The following is a 23,883-nucleotide window of genomic DNA, read 5'->3' on the forward strand; positions in this document are numbered from 1 at the left end:
TGTGTGTGTGTGGCTGTCCCCTGTTGTCTTCTGTGACCATGCCTTCCTTCGGCAGCCTCCCCCTCTAGTTTCTCCTGTAACCTCTTCACCTTTTGTCTCCACAACTGAGAGTCTCAGGTGGCAGGACCACAGGGATCCCCAAAACTACAGCCCCTTTCATCCAAGGACCCCAGAAGCCCGGCAGCTGGAGCCCAAGGTCCAGTCTTGGCTCTCTAGCCTCATCAAGCCTGAGGCCTAGGTTTCCTGAGCTGAATAGGGGCAAATCCTTTGACCTTAACCTTCCCTCAGTCCCATATTTTGGGGGCCCCAACACAGTGTGGGGAGGATAAGCCATAGAGCAGATGACACCTCCAGGCCCTGCTGTCCCCACAGGCCTGACCACCACTTCCTGGAGGCCATCTGCTGCTTCCCCATGGTCTACTACATGGAGGGATCCGTGGACAAGTAAGCTGAGAACAGCATGGCCAGGACTCTGTCACCCTCCCCCAGACTGCCTCAACTGAGCCATCGGTGCCAATCCAGAGGAAGGGGTGCTGAGGGCATTGAGGCCAATCCTACGGCCATGTTGCTTGCCCTGTGCAGCCTGGACAGCCTGCTGCAGTGTGGCATCATCTATGCTGACAACCTGGTAGTGGTGGACAAGGAGAGCACCATGAGCGCTGAAGAGGACTACATGGCGGATGCCAAGACCATTGTCAATGTGCAGACCATGTTCCGGTGAGCACCCAACCCGTGGGAGCAAGGCCTCATAGTGAGGACCACAGAACCCACCAGAGTCCACAGCCCTGACTGTGGCCCCTACAAGAGACCCCACAGCTATGACCGTAGGGCCCATCAGAGTTCACAGACCTCACCACAGGACCCACAAGAGACTACACCTCTATGACTATGGGACCCACCACAGACCCCACAGGGTTGACCCCAAGATCTACCAGAGACCAACCCCATAGCTGTAACAATGGAACTCACAAGAGGCCACCCAGTCATCACCACAGGATCCACCACAGACTCCATAGCCCTGGGATCCATCTGGGATACCACACAACCCTGGCCACAGCCCTGGGATCCACTCAGGCCCTGAGCCGTGAGTGGATGACAACTCCCACGGTCATCCTTCCCTCAGGCTTTTCCCCAGTCTCAGCATTACCACGGAGCTCACACACCCTTCCAACATGCGCTTCATGCAGTTCCGTGCCAAGGACAGCTACTCTCTGGCTCTTTCCAAACTTGAAAAGGTAAGCGGGCTCCTCCTGGCTGGCCATCCTTCATTGAGGAGCCCAGAGAGAACAGGACAAAGAGGAGGGGGCAGGGCTGTGGGAACATCTGCTACTGGCTACTATCCTGCAGGAGCTGAGGAGGCAGGTGCTCTCTGTGGTGCTACCTCCCCGAGCACCTGCAAGTCAGTGGTAACCCTCTCTGGGATCAGCCAGGAACTGTTAACAGATACCTACAGCCCACCAGGTCCCAGATACCGCCTCTGGTCTCTACACTAGGGATCAGAGAGTAGAGAGACCTGTGTTGATCACACAGCAGGTGGAACAACAGTACCAGAACTGTACCTAATTCTTGCACTTCTGACACTGGAGTTCTGTGGGAGGTGTCAGGTCCCATGGAGGGCATCCACTGGGCCAGATGTGGAACTCAGGGACATAGGGACTCAGCAAGGTGTTATACTAAAGACCCAGGAACCCAGTAGGAATATGAGTAACTTCACGGGTATGGAGACAGGTCACTGTCTGTGTTGCTTCATGTATGGTGGCTTGGTCCTTCCTGCTATCCACACGAGGGCTGGCAGGCACTGGGTAAGGACAGTGGAAGCATATATTAGGATAGCATAGGCCAGGTGTGGATGAGAAAGTCATAGCTGCCAATGCTTGCTGTTCTGTGTGACTCCCAAGTTCAGCCTGGGCCAGTGTGCTTGTGGAGAGCTACTGGGGACCAGCATTGCTGACTGAGGAAGACCCAGGAGTTGTCTGGGGCAGTGTGTGTGAGGCCCTGGGTTCCAAATACAGGATGTATTTTGCAGGTCCTGGGTCCCACTTTCTTCTCAGAACCCCAAACTCTCTCTAGGCTCTTGCCCTGAGAGTGTGTGGGGAATACAGCTGGATATTAAAGCTTGCTGGCCAGAAGTCTGCTGGTGTATGCACAGACACACATCCGTGTAGACATACCATGCACATCCATGTAGACATACCATGTACATTCAACACATGCATATGTATACACACCATGCACACATGCTCATAAACCACTTGTGCACACAAATTGCATCATGGACATACCACACATACATGTACATACATATGCATACATATGGCACACATACACCATCCTATGTACACATCTTTACTCTCATGGCCACCCACAATCCTATGTGCCATCTGAGTACCCCTTTCTTGCAGCAAGAACGGGAGAATGGCTCCAACCTGGCCTTCATGTTCCGCCTGCCATTTGCTGCTGGCCGAGTGTTTAGTATCAGCATGTTGGACACACTGCTCTACCAGGTCAGCTGGAATGTGGAGAAAGGTGGGCAGGGTCCCATAATCCCTGGACTAGATTCCACAGTCGATCTAGCACTGAAATCTGGTCCCACTGCTCTGAACAGACCTCCCCAGGTCCCCTGAGACTTGTTCCTGCTGAAGCAGCAGGTCTCAGTGCCCTAGGGATACACTGGTACCACTCTGGGGGTTTTGGGTCCTGGTCCTTTTGGGACCTCATGGAATGGGATGGCAGGCAGGTGGCTTCTGAGTGTGTGGAGGCTGGAGCATCTGCCTCACGTGGCCCTGCTGCCCCACAGTCCTTCGTGAAGGACTACATGATCACCATCACCAGGCTGCTGTTGGGCCTTGACACTACACCAGGTTCCGGCTACCTCTGTGCTGTAAGTGCGGGAGCCAGGTGTGTGGTACCATACGGCAGGCCTGGCACCCTCCATGGCTCACTGCAGCACTGGGGCTGTGGGTACTGTTGTAACCCCTCTCAGCTCAGGGCTTTCCACTCATTGCAGATGAAGGTAACCGAGGATGACCTGTGGATCCGTACTTACGGCCGCCTCTTCCAGAAACTGTGTTCCTCCAGTGCTGAGATCCCTATTGGCATCTACAGGACTGAGTGCCACGTCTTCTCCTCTGAGGTACATTCCCAGTGCCATATAGTTTCCATCCTTATGGTCCAGCGCTGAGGAACTGGGTGTGGCTGATGTTTGCCATGGCCTCCTTCCAGGCAGGTTCAGTGGTTCCATTGAGGGCAGCTGCCACTCTGGGAAGAATGGTGACCTTGGGAAGCACCCCAGAGCTCCAGGGGAACTAGGCAGGGTGTTGGGTGAAGTCTGGGTCAGCTAGACTACCTGATGTGGGAAGCACACTCTGTCCCCTGAGTGGTCTGTATGGACTCGGAGTGCCTGAGGGGCACTGGGGTAGGGTCCCACACAGCCCTTGGTTTCCTTTTCAGCCTCATGACCTCAGAGCCCAGGTGAGCACCCCCAGACCCCATGTGGAGTTTCTGCTTTACCTTTGCTTCGTGGAGTTCTTCTGTACCTTGATCAGGCTCCTGGGAAGCTTGTTGGCCACTGGGCAGTTCAGGGTTGGGGGCGTTTAGCAGTTACCATCCTCTCATACAGCGTGGAACTAAGGCAGGGACAGATCACCCAGGGTTTCAGCCCATCATCTGTACCCCTCACCCCAGCCCAGCTCTGTGTACATTAGCAGGTCACACTCACTATAGCTTCCAAAGTGGCAGGCACCTATATGGTCTGACCTGACCCCCACATCCTCATTATCCTTCCTAGTCCCCACAAGGTACTGTCTGATGGGGCCCCAACATTTTCTCCAGCATCTCACATGCCCACTTAGTCAGGCACAGCCTACCACACCCCATCTCTGTTTGCTGACTCCCAAGGATGGCCATGACACCTGCCCCATCTGCCTATGAGTAAAATGTGGTATAGACAAGGGTCCTAGCATAAAGTCAGGATATGCTGGGCTAGAGGGACCAGGCCAACCCTAGACATGACGGCCCAGAGAGGCGAAGGATCACCCTCAGCCCCAGGGAAATGGGGACAGGCTGGCTCTGTCTTGGACCAGACTATGAGCAGGACCAGGAGGCCAGGAGACTGGGGTACAGATAGGAACATAGAACCAACCCTACAGTTCTTCTGGTCTGGAGAAGGCTGGAGTTCACACTATGGGTCCAGGGTCCATCTCCTCTCCTGGCACCTCATGCCACAGGGGGGCCCAGCCATAGCCCTCCTGCCTGCCCAGTCTCAGATCTCGGTGAACATGGAGGACTGCGAGGACACTCGGGAGGCCAAGGGGCCCTGGGGCACACAGGCTGCATCTGGCAGTGGCAGCACCCATAGCCGTCACGGGGGCAGTGCTGACCCAGTAGAGCACCCACTGCTGCGCCGCAAAAGTCTGCAGTGGGCCCGAAAGCTGAGTCGCAAGAGCACCAAGCAGGCGGGGAAGGCACCTGTGGCCACAGACTGGATCACCCAGCAGCGGCTCAGCCTGTACCGGCGCTCAGAGCGCCAGGAGCTCTCGGAGCTGGTCAAGAACCGAATGAAGCACCTGGGGCTGCCCACCACTGGCTATGGTAAGGGCTGGCAAAAAGGCAGGGCCGGTAGGACCATAGCAGATCAGCTGATGGGCGTCTCAGATCTGCCTGACCCCTACAGCTGGGATGGCCTCCCTGGGCCTGCTCAGCAAAAGTGCAGAGGGGTGTCCGCACCCATGACATATGGAGAAGGTTCAGGGTGACCCACAAACTGACTCTACCACTCTGGAGTCTCAGTTTCCCCACCATAAAGTAAGGGACTTAGAGAAGAGTAGACAGCTCCCCCAAAGCTCATCACCTTCAGCTGGGATCCAAGTCCAGTCTTCCCATCCCATGGGAGACGTGAAAGGCAGGGAGTTGGCAGGGCCACAGCCCAGCCCTGCCCTGGTCACCCCTGCCGTAGTCGCCAGGGACAAGGATAGCCTGAACATTCCTCCACCCATCCCATGTCCTTCCCATGGCAGTCGCCACAGCTCTGTTGCTCCAGTCAGTCCTAGGGGAACATCTGTGCAGACAGATTTTTGTAACTCCCTTCTCCCTGTGCCATTTTGGGGTAACACCTGTGTGACTTTGATCAGGTCTTCCTCTAGAGATGTTACCTGTTGATGAGGTCAGAGGGGCCCAGGATCTCTATTCTGGCCTGTGCCTCTCCCCACCCCTTCAGCATCCCAGGACTCAGCTGTTGCCAAGGCCCACCCTGCTTGCTGACGTCCATCGTCACGCTAGAGATTCCTCTAAGTAGAAGGAGCTGCCTGGGGATCACTGGGGCTGAGCCATGCGTAGGGCATAGGCAGTACATATGAGGCATTCTGGGCATGTTCACAAGGCAGGGGCAGACTTGGAGAAAGGCCTGGGGAAGACTGAGACCAGGGTTTTGAGGCCACCAGAGTCCTCTCCAAGCATGTGTACAATGTGGAGAGTGTCCCTACTTCTGCCTGGGTAACCTGCTGTTCCAGGAAACTAATCACCAAGGCTAAGGGGATTCTAGCATTCATGAGCCTTTGCAAGTACTAGCGGATGCAAAGTCAAACCCGTATGACCACCTGCCCTGTGTACAACCCTTAGCCTCTGCCACCCCGGTCCTGCCAGAGCTTGCCAGATAAAGCCCAGATTCCCTTCGGCAACTGACTTGCTTCTGAGGTGATTAGTGCTGGCCACCACTCTCCCAGCATGGATGGTGTCTGCGTGCAGCTAGCCACTGCCCTGCACCCATTCTGCTGTGCCAGCGTGCCTACCCCGCCACTGCTTGCTGACCTGTCTCTCTCTCTCTCTCTCTCTGTTTCTGTCTGTGCCTCTCCTATGTGTTCCATAGAGGATGTAGCAAATTTAACAGCCAGTGATGTGATGAATCGGGTAAACCTGGGATATTTGCAAGGTAATTCTGCTCCAGTGGATACTGGCCACCACACAGGGGATGTGCCAACCCTTTGCCACCTTGGCTGGGCCAGGTAGTGACTAGAAGAGATGAGTGGGCTTTGTGTGTCCACAGTGGGTTCTCAAGCCTTCTGCCTTCCTCCTTGGTTTGTTCTAGCTGAGGGCTGGGGGAGCCCAGATGATGGAGCCTACCCTGGTCCCAGGCCTTAACCCAAAATACTTCACCCAGTTCTGTTAGGATGTGCCTTGCCACCTAGCTTTGTTCTGACTAGGCAGTAGGCCATCTCAACAACAGCTCGTCTCTCTGGCTAGCCCCATGAGATGTCCAAAGTCCCTGTGTGTTTCAGTGGGCAGACATGAGGATGGAACTTAGGGTTGGCATTCTGTGCCAAGGCGTAGGCAGAGTTGTATAACTCAAGCTGGGTAGACTTGGGCTTCAAGAGAAGTCTCTGTCTGCTTGAGACAAAGATCTTCTTCCTTCTCATCTGGGTGCTTAATGGTACTGAGTACCTCCTCTAAGGAGCTCTCCCTCCCTGAGGCTCAGAGCAGAGGCTAGGCCACTGCTCTCCCTCCCTGAGGCTCAGAGCAGAGGCTAGGCCGCTGCCTCCCCCAATATAGCTTGTTGAGGAGCTTTAGGGGCATCTGAGCTCAAGTAGATATCAGTTAAGCTAGGTCCTTATTTGTAAGGATGGCTGTGGGCAGCCACAGAAGCAAAGTGTTGGTGCCTCCTGTGCTTGTGGTTTTTCTCATCCTGCCGCCCATAACAGCATTCATGGAAGCTGGGCCCTCTGCCGGGCATGTAGGGTTCTGATCTAGGGCTGGTGACTTCCATGAACCAAGCGTACCCTGCACCCAGCTCTATCTGCTTCCTTGCGGCTCCTAGGCAAAGGTGGGCAGGCGAGGGCCTGGGCAGCTCCTGCAGGGTCAGGGGATGCTCACGGTGTACAGTGAGCATCACCTGTGTGCTCATGGGGAAAAATGTGCTGGAACTTGGCAACAGGAGATCACGGTACCCTATGGGCATCATGGAGTAGCATCAGGATGTCAGGCCAGAATGTCATACCATGTTCAGAAAAGGGCAACACCCAGGGAGGGGTTGGGCCCAGGGGCATAGGCCCTGGAGTTACTCTGGTTCTGGGATGAGCAAGCTGAGACTCAGGTTAGTAGCCTCTAGCTACATGGGGGAATGGATATAGAGGCCCAGGGCCTGGATCTAGGGAGTACTGGGCTGGGGTAAGTGGGAGGAGGTGAGGGGACACAGCCATTGCAGAGGCCGGTTGACCTGTTGGGAGTTTCCATTCTAGAAGTGCATTCAAGCCAGGTCTTGTCCCCACCCCTACCCCTCACCTGCTGTCTACCTTTAACAAACATAGGAGCTACTGAGGCCACCTCAGGGCAGTTAGCTGACCTTACCAGCCAAGCAGTTGGAGTCAGTGCCACAAGACTGACCACAGCCCCTTCCCTGCAGCTGGAATTTGGCCCGGCCCCCTCAACTCAACACTGAGCCAGGCCTAGTCCCACCCTGGGCTTTGCTAGTCTCAGACATTCCAAGATCTGATGCTGGTTGGAGGAGAATCATAGCCCCAGGCCCAGCCCTAGGGAGGGAGGATCCAGCAACTTCTCTCAGTCAGAGCTTCTAGCCCCACCTCTGAGATGACTGTATGGTGGCCCTGACAGACAAATCAGTGGCTGTGGTCCGGAATGTTGTACTCATACCTGAATATCCTTGCCTCTGCACAAACCCTGCTGTCCCTGCACTACCCACGCCACTGTATGAGGGACTTGGTCCCAGAATCACACACCTCCCACTTGGCACCCAGCATGCCTCATACCATGAGGATCTTGACTGTAGGATATGGGGGGGGGGGCGGGAAGCAAAAACATCAGATGTTCATAGGACAGAACAGCCCTCATATACTGAGGGCAGGCCCCCAGGCCTTCCTACCCTGCAGAAGTACACAGAGATGTTGGCTCCATTTCAACTAACCCAGGTACAGCCTGGTTGAGGTATAGCCATCCACTGGTCCTGAGGCCCAGCCTGTGCCCCTTCCCCATTTCTCAGAAGTATTTTGTGCCATATTCCTTCATCTTGGAGCTACAGTTCTGAGAGCTGAGGCGTACCCCTCTGTGGCTCAGTTGGCTGCCGGCAGATTCTTCAGTTTCACAGAGGGGTCAGTCTCTTTCTTAGGGATAAGTCCAGCATGACCAAAGGACAGAGAGAGGGCCAGGCAGAACATGCTGTGTCTCTGGTCACCTTCATTTTGTATGTCTATTGAGTCTAGAGCTACTTTTAAATATGAAGCAGGTAAGCTAAGGTCATCAAGTTGAGGGCCATTGCCAGGACTATTTGTGGCCATAGTGTCCTGCTGGCCAAGCACAGGTACAAATGAGATAACAGGCTGCTTCTCTAGACTGTCCACATTCCCATGAGTCATAGTCCATGGTCACCCTGAGGCTAGGAGCAGCAGCAGAGCCACAAGCAGGAGGGAATGACCCTATTTTCTGATCAATGAGTCCAAAGTATAGGGAAAAGAGATGGCCTTCCCAGTCCCCAGGGATGGGGGCTCCTACAGAGCACTTCAGGGAGCGTGCTAAGAAGGACTGAGCAGCTTATGTAGGTATATAGGTGTAGGTAGATTGAGTGTGTGTGTGTGTGTGAGAGAGAGATGGCTGTGCGTGTGGGTATTATAGGTATGTGGGTGTGTCCCCTATGTGCAGGTGACCATTTGGTATGGGTACACACATGTATATGTGTAGATGAATGTATATAGGGTATGCAGAGGTCCTTGCAAGTGTAGATATATAGGTGTACACAGGTGTGTTTAAGTATACAGTTATATATGCAGGTGAAGACATGCACAGTTATGCACAAGTGTACTCAGGTGTTGTACAGGTAAGAGTGCATGTGGGCACATGCACCTGCCCATACAGATCTGTAGGAAGCAGGTGTGCTCGGTAACTCTGCTCTGGCACCACACACTGGTGAGATGTCTTCTGAGGTTGGCTCACAGCTGATCAAGCAGCACAGGCGAGTGGAGTAGTGCTTTAGTCTTCCTATGGCTGAGCCCTGCCGAGGGTAAGCAGGAGCTGAGGACAGGTGTCAGAATCAGTCTGTGACCAGCTCCCCTGGCTCCTCGGAGCCCCGCAGAGCTGTACTGGGTGGGGCCGTGGTGACGCCTAGGCTATGTCCTTTACAGATGAGATGAATGATCACCACCAGAACACCCTTTCCTATGTACTCATCAACCCGCCGCCAGATACAAGACTGGAACCCAACGATATTGTGTGAGTACAAAGCGCTGGCCATCCCAGCATCAGGCATGGGGGAGGGGGGGGCAGGACTCACACCTGGCACAGGGCTGGTGTGGCTGCCTATCTGGCTTGCCATTCCAGGGCCTTCCTTGGTGTCTTCTGCAGGTACCTCATCCGTTCCGACCCCCTGGCCCATGTGACCAGCAGCTCCCAGAGTCGGAAAAGTAGCTGCAGCAACAAACTCTCATCCTGTAATCCTGAGACCCGGGATGAGACCCAGCTCTGAGCCCCATGCTTGGGCCTGACGGAGGATGTGGGACAATAGAAGGGACATTGTCACAGGCTGGCCTGGCCCAAGCAGGCTGCATTATGACTTTATACAGTGGCTCTAAGACTTGCCCCCCAGAAAGGAAATCCTCTCAGTGGGGTTAGTAGCGAGACCACTAGACCACCATGGAAACTGGCATGAGGCATTTTTTTTAACTTATTTTTACAAATCTGTACGATTTGCATCTCTTTACATAGCTGTACCACAACTCATGACTGGCTGGGATCTGGCTAAAGTGTGAGGCAAGCAGACGGAACAAGAACTGGACACTACCCTGGATCCCACCGTCTTGCATGGCTTCACTCAGTGATTTCTGAAGGGGTGCTGAGGTGCATGGGAGAAGGAACAACCTGGAACTGGAGAGTTCCGTAGGAGACTGGGGAGTCCTGCATGGAAGCCAGCTGTGTTCTCTAGCCATTCAACATGCTGTTCTGATCAGAGAGTTTCTGCATGGCTCTGGGACTATACCAGGACCTATGGTTGCCTCTCCCCAGAACCAGGCAAGGGGCCAACCAGTAAAGGTGCTGTGTTCTTTAAGAGAAGAAAAACAGAGGGAGTTAGTAGAAACCTGGTCAGGAGACCCCACCCTGAGCCTGAGCTCTGCAGCCCCCTGCGGGGGAGGGGCACTACAGTGGGTCCTCAAGAAGTCCTGAGGCTGTGGCTATGGAAGTCAGATGTTTGTAGCTGTCACACTTGAGCTTCCCCAGCCATGGCCTTTGGGGACACAGACCTGGCAGATGATGTGTCTCCATGGACCACTTTACACTCAAAGTCTTGTCTCTAAATTCCTGATCTGAGAAGCACAATTAGCACTGGGCCCTGACCATGCCTCAGGTCTCCAGGGATTGCTCCAGGCAGCTGACTTCATTCTTGTTTATGGTTTGTATGATCAGACTGGAACCTTCTATTAAAATGGATACATCCTGCAGGCTTGCATGGAACAAGGCAGCCCATGACGGCTCTGGGACAGTGGGTGTAGAGACAGCTGAGGCTCACCTGTTTTAGGGTTAGAATTGCCTCGTGTATTCCTCACCAGACTTCACAGACTAGCTCCTAATGCATGGCCAGTATGACCTTCCTAAAACAGTAATGCAATCCTCTGTGGCTGTGGTAGCTGGGCCTAGGCAGCTGCCCCAGGGTGTGGTGGATGTAATCCCCAGAGGATTCCTTGGCAAGCTGTCCATCAGCTTCCCCATATGGCCCAGCATGTCCCAGAGGTAGGCACAACTCACCTAAGGCCCCAAACCCTGGAACTCCACCCTCACCCCACACTTGGGAGGTACCCCTAATGTGACTGTGTGAACTTTCCACTTTTGGGTGCTTTTTGAGTGTCCTGTTGGGGTGAAGGGATAGACCAAAGGGCCCACTGTTCCTCAGCCAGAGCAGATGGAACCTCAGGTGAGCAGGCGATAAGGGTCAAGGCAGCTGCTGTAGCTTCCCTGAGAGTAGCACCTAAGTCCCCCCCCCCTTTCCCATAACCTGCCTGCAAATCCAGCCTTCCTACCACCACTCCGTGCCTGTTGGAACCTTCTTGCTCACAAAGCATGCATGAGTCCTGGTGAGGTGTACTGGGACAGAGTTGGCTGTAAGGACTCAGGGAAGTTTTGGGGCTTGGGTAAAGAAGCAGATGGTTTACATGGGGCTTGGGTGGCCAGGACTTACCTAGGCTAGGGTCTGTCAGTGGCCATCACTCTGCAGCAGGAGGGGGCAGAGTCTGTACTCAGCCCCCTGCCTGGCTGGCTGCTATCTAGATGGAACTAAACAGCCTTTGGGTCCATGCTGGAAGAGCGGCCATTTCTAAGGCCCCACACGTGGATCAGGGTGTTTACTCTCCTGTCTATTTGCAGCATGCAAACACATTTTCAGTCTCTAACAGTGTGTGTGTGGGGGGGGGGGGCGCTCCTCCCACAGGTATAGGCAGATAATTCCAGCCCAGCCTTTGCTAGCTTTTAGAGATGCCCGACTCTGAGACTGGAACTTGGTCCAGGAGGATTTGTGCTCTGTGATATCAGTCACCAGATCAATACACACCACATGCACACCTGGAATTCTCCATAGCTTCCATTGCCTTCATCTCCAGGCCTGGAAGACTGTCTTTTGCAGTATCCCTGTCTCTCACTGTCCTTGGACACCATCGATGCTCCCAGCCCTCATATCCTGCAGGCCTTCAGGGCTCTCGTGAGACACTCATCCCCAATGGTCAGGGTCTGTCCCAGCCCAGGAAGAGCCAGAATTTAAACAGCAACAGAATGTTCAAAGTATACAAAATTAGCTGGAAGCCTTTTGTTTTTCTGTTCCTAACTACTTGGAATCATAGCTCAAAATAGTGTCTTGGGTGCTGCAGCCTGTGCTAAGTGAAACACTGGCAGCCGAGTTGTGAGGGGTAGCTGGGCCTGGGAGCCATTCCGCTGTGGGGGCTGGGAGCCTGGGTGGTATGTGTTTGCTGCAGGTTCTAGGCTGTCTCGGTAACATGCATCTACAGATGGGCAGTGACAGACAGAAATAGGAACAGTAAGCTTAAGTGCTCAGTGCAGAAAAACAGGAAGGGCAGAGACAGAGACCACAGCAAGGGCTGAAACATTTGGTAACAAACACAGAGCTAACACCAACCCAGCTACACATCTGCCACAACCAACTGAGGGTAGCTTCAGCGGGCAGTGACAAGACAGACCCACAATGGACAGAAAGAAGACTGAGACATCACCCATCCCCCAAGTCCCTCTCACTCTACCACCGCATGCGCATGTGTCCTAAGCTGCAAGGCATCTCTTTGGGGAGGGGGGTGTTCAGGGCATATTCCTGAGAGGATGTAACTGGCCTGCATTTGCCAGAAACCCCAGGCTGTGACTCCCACCCTTCTGACCCCTCATCTTAGGCCCCACAGTGTCACACCACAATGCCCTCAAAAGGACCTTTTTAAGTTCTGAGTCAGTTTCTCCACTGGGTGAGTCTCGTTAGGAAGACAGTATAGCACACAAAGAGGACCTGCATTTGAGTGATGAGAACAGTGTTGCTGTGGAGACGCCAACAGTTTTAGATGCTACTTTACTAATTGCAGATTATTTTGTCTTCCCTTCTAAGAGGCAGGTTCCTTGAGAATGGGATTCTGTGTGTCCAGTGCTTGCTGCACACAATGCAGACACATGCCTTTAGTATCAATGAAAGTTTTGGGCATATTAGTTTTTATTCTCTCATACATTGTATCTCTATGGCAGTTTTCTATCCCCCACTCCTCCAGTCCTCCACCAACACTTCCCCAGATCAACTCCTGTTTCCCTTCAGAAAATAAAATTAAATAAACAAAGAGGCCTCCCAGGGATATCTACTGAACATAGCCTAACAAGATACAGTAACTTGACATAAGCTCTTGCATCATGTGTGGATGTGGCAACCCAGTAGGAGCAAAAAGGTCTCGAGCACAGGTAAAGGAGTTCAGACACCCCCCCACTCCCATTGTTGTTGGTCCCACAAGAACATGAAGCTCCACAACCATAAGGTATGTGCAGAGGGCCTAGCTTAGAACCATACAGGGTTTGTGTCTTGTTACTTTGGTTCCTGTGAGCTCCTATGAGCACAAGGGGACACATGTCTGGCCCAGGTCCTGTTGTATAGTTTCCCAATGCAACTGCAACTCACACAGGGAGCCCAACAACGCTTTAGCCTTGAGCTAGGGGTGACATCTGCCTATCTAGATAAACAGCCTCAACCCTGGCCGCCCAGAGTCCAGAGTCCTAGGGGGAGTCACCGTCCATGCCCAAGGAGCTCTGCATGGGCCACTCTGGGTATCCCTAACAGGAGCCTGTCAGGGGTGGGCAGTTTGTGTACACAGAAAGCCCAGCCCCTATCCTTTGTTCAGACCCTTTGCAGCCAGGCACACCCTAGTCCCTGGCCTTCCTGCTCTTCCTCCAAGTGGGAGCATCCAGCTCTGAACATCTTACACACATCAACAGAGATGTCTAACCAGCTGGCTGTGGTCTGGGAGACAGTGGGCAGTAGGACTCTTACACTGTCCACGGCCAGCCTCTGCTTAAGTCCATGTTCATGTCATGGGGATGGCCTTGTCTTCTGCTCGGCTGGAGGAGCTCCTGCCTCACAGACTCAGTATACTCAAGGACTGTATAGGGCACCTGGGTGGGTACTCCCTTCACCAGAGAAACTGAAGCACAGGCCCACTGGTTAAGAGCTCAGAGCAGCAAGGCCCAAACCTGGACTTTGGAAGTAAACTTCTTAGAACCTCCATCATCCCACCAGGTTAGACTACTGGTAAAGCACTACCTTTGGGTAGTACATACACCAACTCTCCATCTTGAGAGCTCAAGGAAGCCATAAATGGCAACCAGGCTGGGACAGACCTCCCTGCCCCTCTCCCCAAAGCAGCACTTCTGGTCCCTGCTCTGCCTACTCTCACAACGGCTCTGGAGCCAACAAGATCAGCATACAGCACTGACATAAGCAAATGCTGCAGGCTGCACTGCTGACTTGCAGAGGCTGGTCTAGCCCATCCTCCCTACTTTGGAGGCACTGACGTATCTGTTAATATTTCACCAAAATACTTTACTTTTCCTAAGCCATGTGAGAAGATGGACTCTTATCTACTAAGGCACAGTGAGGACACAAACCAAGTGGGATGTGGTTCCCATTTGATTCCAGGATTCAGGAAGCAGAGGCCAGCCTGGTATATATTCCAACACCAGCTGGGGCTACATTAGGCCCTGTAGGGAAAAAAAGTGGGGCAAGGGAGGAGTGTGTGGAGTGCAAGAGGGTTGCCTAAGGATGGCCTTGTAATTAAGAACTGCTGCTCTCCCAGAGGACCCATGTTTGGTTCCCAGTTCCCACCCAGCAGCTCACAAACATCTATAACCCAAGTTCCAGGAGACCTGATGCTGGCCTGAAGCACATGTAGCAAACATTCATATACATAAAACAACTCCAAAACACCACAAGAATTCTTGCCACAGCATATGCTGGTGGCAGAGCATAGTGAGACAGCCAGAGGCATTTCAGGGTTGCCAGGCTCTGCCTCTGCCCCTCAGCACTTTGGTCCAGTGAGTCCTGTTGCCTAGTGTCCAGATATCAAATGAAGGCTGCCTTCTAACAGTCCCTCAACTGAGAACTGCATCCTCCCAGACTGCTTGAACCTAGAGAAGAATTCTGATTCCTGCTGTCCTCTACACTTCCCTGATCCTGGTCCTCCATCGTATCAGACCAGACCAGCTGGTAACTGGAGCACTTCACCCCACTTCGTGATCCCTGTTACATATGTTAACTACTAAAGTACACCAGGCCCATCAGCAGCCAGGCAGCAGTTCAGTGTGGACCGACCTCTGTGCCCCCAGTGTAGAAACCAACATCTCATCCATCACCTACTCTGCCACGACCACTGGAACCTCCCCTGTTGCTCCTCACCTGTACACCTCAGAGTCACACTATGTCGCCCATGCTGGCTGCAAGTTTATGCTCCTCCAGCTTTAGTGACCATAGTGCTCGTGTTATGGTGTTGTGTTTCATATCTAACACACATCGCTGTGTTCTTTGGGCAGTTTCTAGTATTTTACCATACAGAAATGGGAGGAAACTCTTGTGAGGTCAGCTCTCCCAGTAGAAGCCTGGCTGAGATGACATTTGCCATAGCTATATGTATGCCAATTCATATGTTGAAGTCCTAGGCCAAAGAACTTTAGAATATTATTGGGTTTGCTGGAAGGTTTTGAAAGAGAAGGACCTTGGGCTGGAGAGATGGCTCAGCGGTTAAGAGCACTGACTGCTCTTCCAGAGGTCCAGAGTTCAAATCCCAGCAACCACATGGTGGCTCACAACCATCCATAGTGAGATTGGATGCCCTCTTCTGGTGTGTCCGAAGACAGCTACAGTGTACTCATAATAAAATAAATAAATAAATCTTTAAAAAAAAAAAAAGAAAAGAAAGAGAAGGACCACAGAGACAAGAACATGAGTGATCCAAGCCTATCATCTCACTGGTGATCTTCTAAGTGGTCAGGACACAGATACAGGAGGACACCGGGGACAGACTGTGTGAGAGGAGGAGAGTGGATAGAGGAGCTAGCCCTGTCACCCCTTATCTCTGGTCTCCAGCCTCCAGGACTGTGAGGGGCACACTGTGCAGTAAGACGTAGGTGGGTGGGGGACACATGAATGCAAGTGTTCCCAGATGTCAGGTCATCTTCTAGCATAAACACTACAAACTGTCAGCAGACTAAGTCTGACAATATGTAGGTCAAAGCTGGGTCATTTATTCCAGGAACACAGGTTTGTCTAAACACCTGGAAGAAATAACAGTAAAAAAAAAGAGTCACCATCTTTTCAGTAGGATAAAATGCATCCTGTAAAACTCAACAGGCACAGCACGGAGGCAAGAAAGACAAACCAAAGCCTTTAAGTACTGCAGAGCAAGGACAAGAAAACATTCCTTGCTCATGGTAAGTTTCACAGAAAAACCCTTTGTGTTTATATGCTGCCTGCATCAGTGCTATTAACAGGAAACATGAAGTACAGGTACAAACTCCCCAGCACACTCCCAGCGAGCCAAGCTGCAGGGACAGCCAGGGCTCACCTGGAAGGCCCAGACAGTGTCCTCTAACAGCCTTCTGAAGAGCTGTGTTACCTCTGTGGTCCCAGCTCCCTACCTGTACTTAACATAACTCTTGGGGTGGGCCCTCACCAGGTACCCACCCACAGACCACAGGCCCAGAGAAGAGGAACACAGTCACAGAGCAGGCAGCACTGCTGACAGTGAGTGGAGGGGACAAACAAGACAGTCTTGGACACTGGAGCTCTACCCAGTAGCAAACAGACAAGGTGCCTACATTTTCCCCAGCCCAAAGCCAACCCCAGGTATATGGCAGGCTGGGAACCGATGAGCCAAAACCAAGAAGCTTTCGAGAATACTTTAAAAGTCTTCACGACCCTATAGCATAGAATTTTTCAAAACTAGTAACAAAAAGTTGATAATGTAGCCCTAGAAATCTTAAGAATTATTTAACATAAAGTATGAAAGGTGAAAGAAGCTAATCAATTTGCAAAAGATAACAAAATAGGCAAAAACTTGTATAGATAGCTTACAAGGCAAAAAGTACAACCAGACAATGAAGAGAGAGAAATATGGCCAACTTCATGTGGTCATAAATGCCCACCAAGAGCTCGGTGGTGGTGGTGGTAGCGGCGGCACAGACAGAGGCAGGAGGATCTCTTTGAGTTCAAGGCCAGTGTGGACTAGAGACAGTTCCAGGACAGCCAGGACTACACAGAGAAACTCTGTCTCAAAAAAAAAAAAGTTAAAAGGGGCCAAGGAAACTGTAATTTCACAGGAGGGGAGCCACCATTGTTTCGATGAACACATGGCTGAACAAATGACAACCCATGTTGATCTAAAGCCCGGACCCTCCAGGACTCCCTCTCCATGAGCCCACTGTGGATCAGTACCTGGACAGGTAGGCCCACAGACTCATGTAGCAGGAGCAGGACTTGTGGGGCCCTCCCCTGAAATCCTCCACTTCTCTCACTAGGAAGCCAGAGGGCAATGGCTCTACCCTCTCTGCTTCCCCAGCAGCCTCCGTGGGTCCCAGATGTGCCCTCTCTACTATGCCATCTGACTTTGTATATCAAGCCTCAAGGCCTGGCCCCTGGTTTACATGCTGGCTGCATTTTCTTCTCTGGAGCAGGGAGCCTCGAGTCTCAGGAGCACTGTCTCATGGAGTAGTCAACCCATACCTCCATTCTACCCACACAAGTGCCAACTGAATGCTGGTACACATTGCCACAGGCTTGCCGACACGGCATCCCACATAGCACTAAGGACACTCCAAAGGAGAATGACAAGCACCTGGTGGCACTGAGGAAGGCTGAGAGAGAAGGGTCAACTTGTACCTACATGCTCTGGCCTGTGCCTATTTAATAGCACAGCAAGGGGCTGGTGAGATGGTTAAGAGGTTGCTGCTCTTCCAGAGAACCTGAGTTTGGTTCCCGATCCTATGTCAAGTAGCTCACAACTACCTTCTGGAAGCTGGGCTGGTTATTCAATGGCTGTAGTTGCAATCTAGGGCAAGAAAAACCATCGCACAGCAGAAGATTCCCTGCGGTGTTTGTGGCAAGGTAGTGCCCATGGGAATGGGTGAACTTGGAAGGCACCAAGACCACCTGGTTCAAAGGGCCTCTCCTTTGCCCCCAGATACCCAAAGGTGGATGCCCTATCTATTTCTGTAGCTCTAGGCAAAATATGCCAGGCGTATGAATAAGTCTGCAGTTGTGGGGAGGGAGACAGAACAGAGAACTGTGCACGAGCTTAAGTAGAGGACAGACTGTCCTGGAAGGGCTCTTCCAGTCCTCAACACACATGTAGCCCCTAGCACCTCTGGGAGTTCTGCAGGAAGGGATTATCTCTATAGACACACGGGACATGGTAGTCCGAGAGCAAACCTACCATCCCAGAGCAAACCCCAGGCCAGGTCCATACTCACAGACATTAGGAAGGGGACCGCTGACTTCATTGTTTCCAGCATGCTCAGTAGTTGATGCTGCTAAGGACATGTTCCCTGCTCTCCCAGGATCTGCTTGATATTAAATCTTATGGTCTACCTGAACCCAGGTGCAGAGGCAAGTATCTTTTCCTCGAGTTCACTTGACAGAAGTTTAACCACTTTTATTGACCATCCACCAATTACTAACAGGCAAAGGGAGATGTCCTCATACCTGGTGGTTATTACCCAGCTCAACAGAGATTACCATAACTCTGAACAATTCCTGGGCAATAGCAAATGGTATCCTCATCTGGTGCCAAGCGTAGAACCACATGTCCCAGAGTGGAGACAGGATCTACTGTTAACCAGTAGTGCCTGTGTTTCCCCAGAGCACTGTTCCTGCCAGAGTCTGCTCTCCTGGGACAAGAAACAGGAAACAGGTTGCTTGTGAGACAAACAAACACAAACAGCTTAACTGTCACTATGCAATTACCAGCACCGAACATGTTCCTAACACCACAGCGGCAGGTAAGTGGACTGGTGTTGAGCAGATAAAGCCTTACTACTGAACAGAACCTAGGAATAAGATACATAAGGGGAAACCTGGTAAGAAAGGTGAGCCCAGCACACAACTTGTGAGAATTCACCCGTGTTGCCTGGCTGTCCCACTCCCATTTATAAAGGTCTACCTTGAACCACAGACCCAGTACAGAGATCAAAAACCAAGTTGTCTTTTGAAACAACAGCTGTATCCATTCAACTTAAACATGCAGAAGCCCGTGTTTCCAGCTCCAGACCCTGGGGCTTGGCTGGTCCTAAATCCCCATACAACAGCAAGCACAGGGCCACTCTCTCAGGCTACCCAGCTTTGTGTCTACAATTAATAACAGTGGCTACCCAGGGTTTCCACCAGTCCACATAATCAAACATGAAAGAACACCCCTCCCTCCCAAACACAAGGGACCATTCTCCTGCCTATGGCATGAGACTCTTTCTCTGTAGGACAGGGTCATTTCCAGCCAGGAGGAGACAAAGCTGAGATATTATGGGTCTTATCTTGGAATGGGGACAGGCACCCTACTCTCTGAAGTTTGTGGTGCACAGAGGAACACCAACCAGGATCTTTGCTCAGGCACCAGCTTTTAGAACAAGTGTGACGTGGGTCTCCTTCTCACAGGACAGATGCTATCATACTGCTGCTAGGTTTGTAGCACCCATCCTAACTATAAAGAATGACCACACCCTGACTTGAACCATTCATGGAGTGCAGCCTGGGCTACATATTCTTCCTTATCATGCAGGTGTCGTCATAGCTCCTCCTTACTACCTGGGCAATCAGGGAAGCAGACGACACTCAGAGAGACCCTGGATGGAGACGGACACTAATTGTACTTTCCCAGGTCACAAACCCGGCAAACAGTAGGTGGGATGAAGGGGCTAGGGGAGGAACTTGTTATCCATGCACTGAGTGTTTTGTCAGGGGAGTTTGCATCACAGCTCTGACATCATAGCACACCTTTAGCCCTCCAATGGTGTCATGGTGGCACCAGAAGATCCCGTGGACACCACTCACAGGTTTCAGTGCTGGTACAGCTTTTCTCAACACAAACTTAGAAAGACCTAGGAGGAGAAATCCCCACTGAGGAGTTGCCTCCTAGGGGTTTAGGAGGGTCTAGCCTGTGTGAAGATGGCAGCAGAGCAAGCCGGCGGGGTGGGGGGCGGGGGGCAAGCCAGTGACTGCATTCCCCCACTGTCTCTGCTTCAGTACCTGTCTTAGCTTTCCTCAATGGTGGATTGTAAGCCAAATAAACCCTTTCTTCCCCAAGTTGCATTTGGTCATGGTTTTTATTATGATTTTCATGTATCACAGCAGCACAGAGCTCAGAACACCAGTGACACCAGATAGCAGAAGCACCAGAGTGCACCTCAGACACCAGGGAGACCCTGAGCCTGCAAGGTACAAGTTTATTGCCAAGGAATCAGTGAGAAACAGGAGGATGCTGGGCATGGCTGCTTCCCAGTGGGGCTTGTGACTTGGCCACAAACATAATGCAGGAGATAGTACTGGCTTTACACATGTGACACTGGACACAGGTAACCATAAAATGAAACCACCAATAGGGTCAGGTCACCAAGATCAAAGCCATTTCACTAGGTAAACCAGCACCAATCTATAAAGGTTTACCCAAGTTGATTAACTTTCAACAAGAAAAATTTACTTTAACACTTTCTTCTTCAAAATAACAACCACAGTTTCAAACAATCTAGAAGTATATTTTGTACTATGTCACTTTTCAATATTGCCTGAAGTAGTCTAGGCCTGAAAAGTTTGACTGGAGATTGTATTGCAGGAACACACCTAGAATACCAGGTCAAAAGGTCACACTAGAAATGGTATCTTTGGCATGCATACACACATATGTACACAGGCCATCTACACACATTCATGTGCATATACTCATATATGCACATATAGGTATATCCCATGTCTACACACACATACAGGTGTATGTATTAGCCCCCTAATATCCTGTCTGCACATTTATTTCTGAAAAATATTTTTAATGCCAACCAATCTGGGCTCCTTGGAGTCTGTCATTACTAAGGAATGACCCACATGAACTGTCATGTACTGAATTACTTGACACTTTCTGCCTGAGAGGCTAAATGAGCAGTCTTCCCAGCACAGCTGGTTGAGACAAAGTATCCACACCCTGGAGACTCCAGATCACCATTGCTAAGTCCTGTACCGTAAACTTCCTAATAAAAACTACTGCTGTGCCAGGGCACACAGAAGGCATGGGTGATTCTAAGCCATCAAGCCACATGGCTTCCACAGCCTGCGCTTGAGACAGCCTTCAAGACAGGCCACGTGCTAACTCACCACATCAGAAGTGGAGCAGAAATGTAACTTTCTGCTCTACACCGGGTCTTCCAATTCTTCATGAAAAACAAATTCCTAGGTAACATGAAAGTCATGTGCAGTGCCCTGAAGCCAGGAGCTGCGCGACACTGTCAGGAGAAGGAGTTGTGACAACCACACAGTTAACAGAAAGCCAGCTCGTTACTTTATTACATTGTAGTGCTCTCTTAAAATAAATATGGTAACATCAAGTGCACAGTGAGAAATGAAAACACACAGGGCAGCCGGTGACAGGCGGTCACAGACTTTACTGCTCATACAGCACAGCGCCTGCCACTCCTGACTGGATACAGTCACAAAGGAAGAGAAGACCAGACCTCACCTCACCTCACCCCACCCCTCCAGCCTTCTGTCCCATGCTCCATTCCCGTCTGCCTGACACGGCCAGTGCTAACACTGAGACGTCTGAGTTCCCTCTGTTCTCTTCAATTCTCTCCTGCAGTTGAGACAGATTCAAGTAACACTCTCAAAAGGAAATGTGCAAAACTACAAGTGGCTCCAGGGTCTTCGAACAGCTGGCTCATCGCTGGGGCACCTCTGCTCCCCAGGAACGCCTGTTCTGAAGCAGACAGCTGCCACAGGGACCAGTGGGGAAGAGACCTGAAGCAGCTACCCCATTCTGAAATAACTGCAAATAACCACCACGTTTTAAAAGAGGCAAAATGCAGAATTACCAACCTCACCTTAGACAGCACACGGCACCGAGCATGCTGTTCCTCCAGAAGCAAGAACTATATGGTAGGCAAGCCAGGCCATCACAACACCACGAAGGAGCCGGCAGCCAAGGGTGGAACGTATGCTACTATACCAAAATCTGCCTTTATTAAAGTGAACATACCAGCACATTGCCTAGACCTAACCAGTGGTGGCTAAAGCCAGCTTAGCTGCCGGCTTCCAATGAGGCCAGCATCAGCTAGCAGTACCCACAACCCTTCTGATTGTGTGGCAGAAATACTCACTCCAAATATGTAAACGTCATTTTAGCAGAACACAAATTTTGCCGATTTCAGTGCTTTTAGTGAATTGACATTTTCAGTAAACTTTTTCTGAGCAGCAAGGAACAGGTTTGTTTTTTTTGTTTGTTTTTTGTTTTGTTTTGTTTTTTTTTGTTTGTTTTTTTCAGAAATCTTAGAACTGGATATAAAGGTTGGCAGTAGACATAGTCAATAAATATCATACAATTTCTAAAATGAAAAAGATTTCCCATACGAACTCCTTTTATGAAGACATTCAAACACCCTGACCCGAACAAGCCTCGGCCCTATAATCACGCACGATTACAGCTGGCCAACATGGGGCATCAGGCAGTATGCACCGGGTGAAGGAGGCCAGAGAGCAGATCACATTTAATTTATCCTGAAGAACTTCAAGTGAGGGGCCCACAGCCCAGATCACTCCATGGTGTCCCTTATTCTGAGGATCTCAGTGGTCAGTGGGCCACAGCAGCCATGCCCATGAAAGCACAGGACTCACTCCTGGATACGCAGTGCCCAGCATCCATGTGTGCAATCAGTGGTGAGAGGATCTTCTCTGTTCTCTAGCAACCTCTGTAGAAAACTGTCCGTGACTCATCATACTTCGTACCAAAATGGATGAAAATAATAAATGGGGATCCTGTCAGCACATCCTCTCAGAGTCCTGACTGCCGTGGTCACTTACGAGTCTGGGTCTTCTTTGGCACTGTGGGTCGCTTGGGCTGCCACAAGTGGTTATGGATCGTGAGTGCATCCACACTGACTGACATGGTCTTGGCTGGGATCAGGTTAAACTGCTTTCGGTCTGAGCTGTATTTATACAGTTTGTCAATCATCTTCTTGGTGATGCTCTTTGGCCCCGTGCCAGTGAGTTTGTAGATTTCTTCAGTATCAGGTTGGTAGCAGTAAAGTGCCCTGAACTGGCAGCCCGCATCTCGGAACAGAATGATGTAGTGGTTGGCATCACACTTCTCCAGCTCCTGGGGAGTAGGAAGAGATGGGAAACACTGAATTCCACTCTTACACCCCAGAGTCCCATTGTTGCCCAATGGGTGAGTACTATTCCAAGGTAGTAGAAGTCCAAAAAGCATACTCTTTTAAGAACAGATAAAACAGGTCCAGCACAGCCTCTTCACTTTTCTGTTCTCTGGGAAACTCTATACAAAACTGCCTGTGGCTCATCACACTTTGTACCAAACGGATGAAAATAATAAACAGAGATCCTGTGACCACAGTCTCTCAGCGTCATGGCTGCCATGGTCACTTACATGGTCTGGGATTTCTTTCTGTATGCCAAGTCCAGAATAAGGACATCCACAGAGACAGACAGTATGTAGACCAGTGATCACACTATTCTACCAAATACATTGAAACCCACTGAGTGATAGCTTTCAAAGGATGGATTTTATGGCATTAGAGTCTAGATTTCTTCTCCTTCCCACATCCTCCCCACCCAACCCCCAAGTTCTCAGTGTAGCCCTGGCTGTCTTGGAACTCACTCTGTAGACCAGGCTGGCCTTAAACTCAGAGACCTACCTCCCTCTGCCTCCTGAGTGCTGGGATTAAAGGCCTGCGCCAATACACCCCATTCTAATAAAGCTGTTACCAAGAACCTGCAGCCAACAAACTGTTGACATTGCTCCCAGGCTTTGCGGTACAAAGTGTGTGAGAACAAAGTTCCACTCGGTAAACATGTGTGCACTACTCCAGATAAACTCCCCACCCCTTGGTTTTTCGAGACAGGGTTTCTCTGTGTAGCCCTGGCTGTCCTGGAACTCACTTTGTAGACTAGGCTGGCCTCAAACTCAGAAATCCGCCTGCCTCTGCCTCCCAAGTGCTGGGATTAAAGGCATGAGCCACCAGTGCCCGGCCAGATAAACTTTTTCTGTATCAGCAGTTTATAGTCTCACACCTGTAAACATGTGTGCACTCTCCAGATAAACTTTCTGTATCAGCAGTTCCAGAGTGTGGTGAGGACTCCTGACCTTTCCAGCCGTCTGACTCCAG

General features: G+C 51.2%; 2 protein-coding genes across 5 annotated transcripts in view; one reads left to right on the plus strand and one right to left on the minus strand.

The window, feature by feature from the left end:
* The window catches only part of Kcnt1 (potassium sodium-activated channel subfamily T member 1), a 55,925-nt gene extending 45,476 nt beyond the window's left edge, over nt 1-10,449 (plus strand). For 2 of the 4 annotated variants that reach the window (XM_028772822.1, XM_028772820.1), the window contains exons 22-32: nt 373-444; nt 583-717; nt 1,124-1,235; nt 2,403-2,504; nt 2,798-2,881; nt 3,008-3,133; nt 3,451-3,471; nt 4,260-4,590; nt 5,864-5,926; nt 9,123-9,210; nt 9,343-10,449. In XM_028772822.1, the coding sequence (XP_028628655.1) occupies nt 373-444; nt 583-717; nt 1,124-1,235; nt 2,403-2,504; nt 2,798-2,881; nt 3,008-3,133; nt 3,451-3,471; nt 4,260-4,590; nt 5,864-5,926; nt 9,123-9,210; nt 9,343-9,463 (1,255 nt within the window). In that variant the 3' untranslated portion in view covers nt 9,464-10,449. The remainder of the gene's footprint in view (nt 1-372; nt 445-582; nt 718-1,123; nt 1,236-2,402; nt 2,505-2,797; nt 2,882-3,007; nt 3,134-3,450; nt 3,472-4,259; nt 4,591-5,863; nt 5,927-9,122; nt 9,211-9,342) is intronic. The other 2 variants (XM_028772823.1, XM_028772821.1) reach the window with 2 other exon arrangements.
* Nucleotides 10,450-19,805: 9,356 nt separating this feature from the next.
* Camsap1 (calmodulin regulated spectrin associated protein 1) overlaps nt 19,806-23,883 on the minus strand; it is a 60,878-nt gene continuing 56,800 nt past the window's right edge. Inside the window, exon 16 of the mRNA XM_028772836.1 lies at nt 19,806-22,856. Within this exon, the coding sequence (XP_028628669.1) occupies nt 22,554-22,856 (303 nt within the window). The 3' untranslated portion in view covers nt 19,806-22,553. The remainder of the gene's footprint in view (nt 22,857-23,883) is intronic.

This window comes from Grammomys surdaster, unplaced genomic scaffold (genome assembly GCF_004785775.1).
Source record: "Grammomys surdaster isolate TR1022 unplaced genomic scaffold, NIH_TR_1.0 219, whole genome shotgun sequence".
NCBI lineage: Eukaryota > Metazoa > Chordata > Mammalia > Rodentia > Muridae > Grammomys > Grammomys surdaster.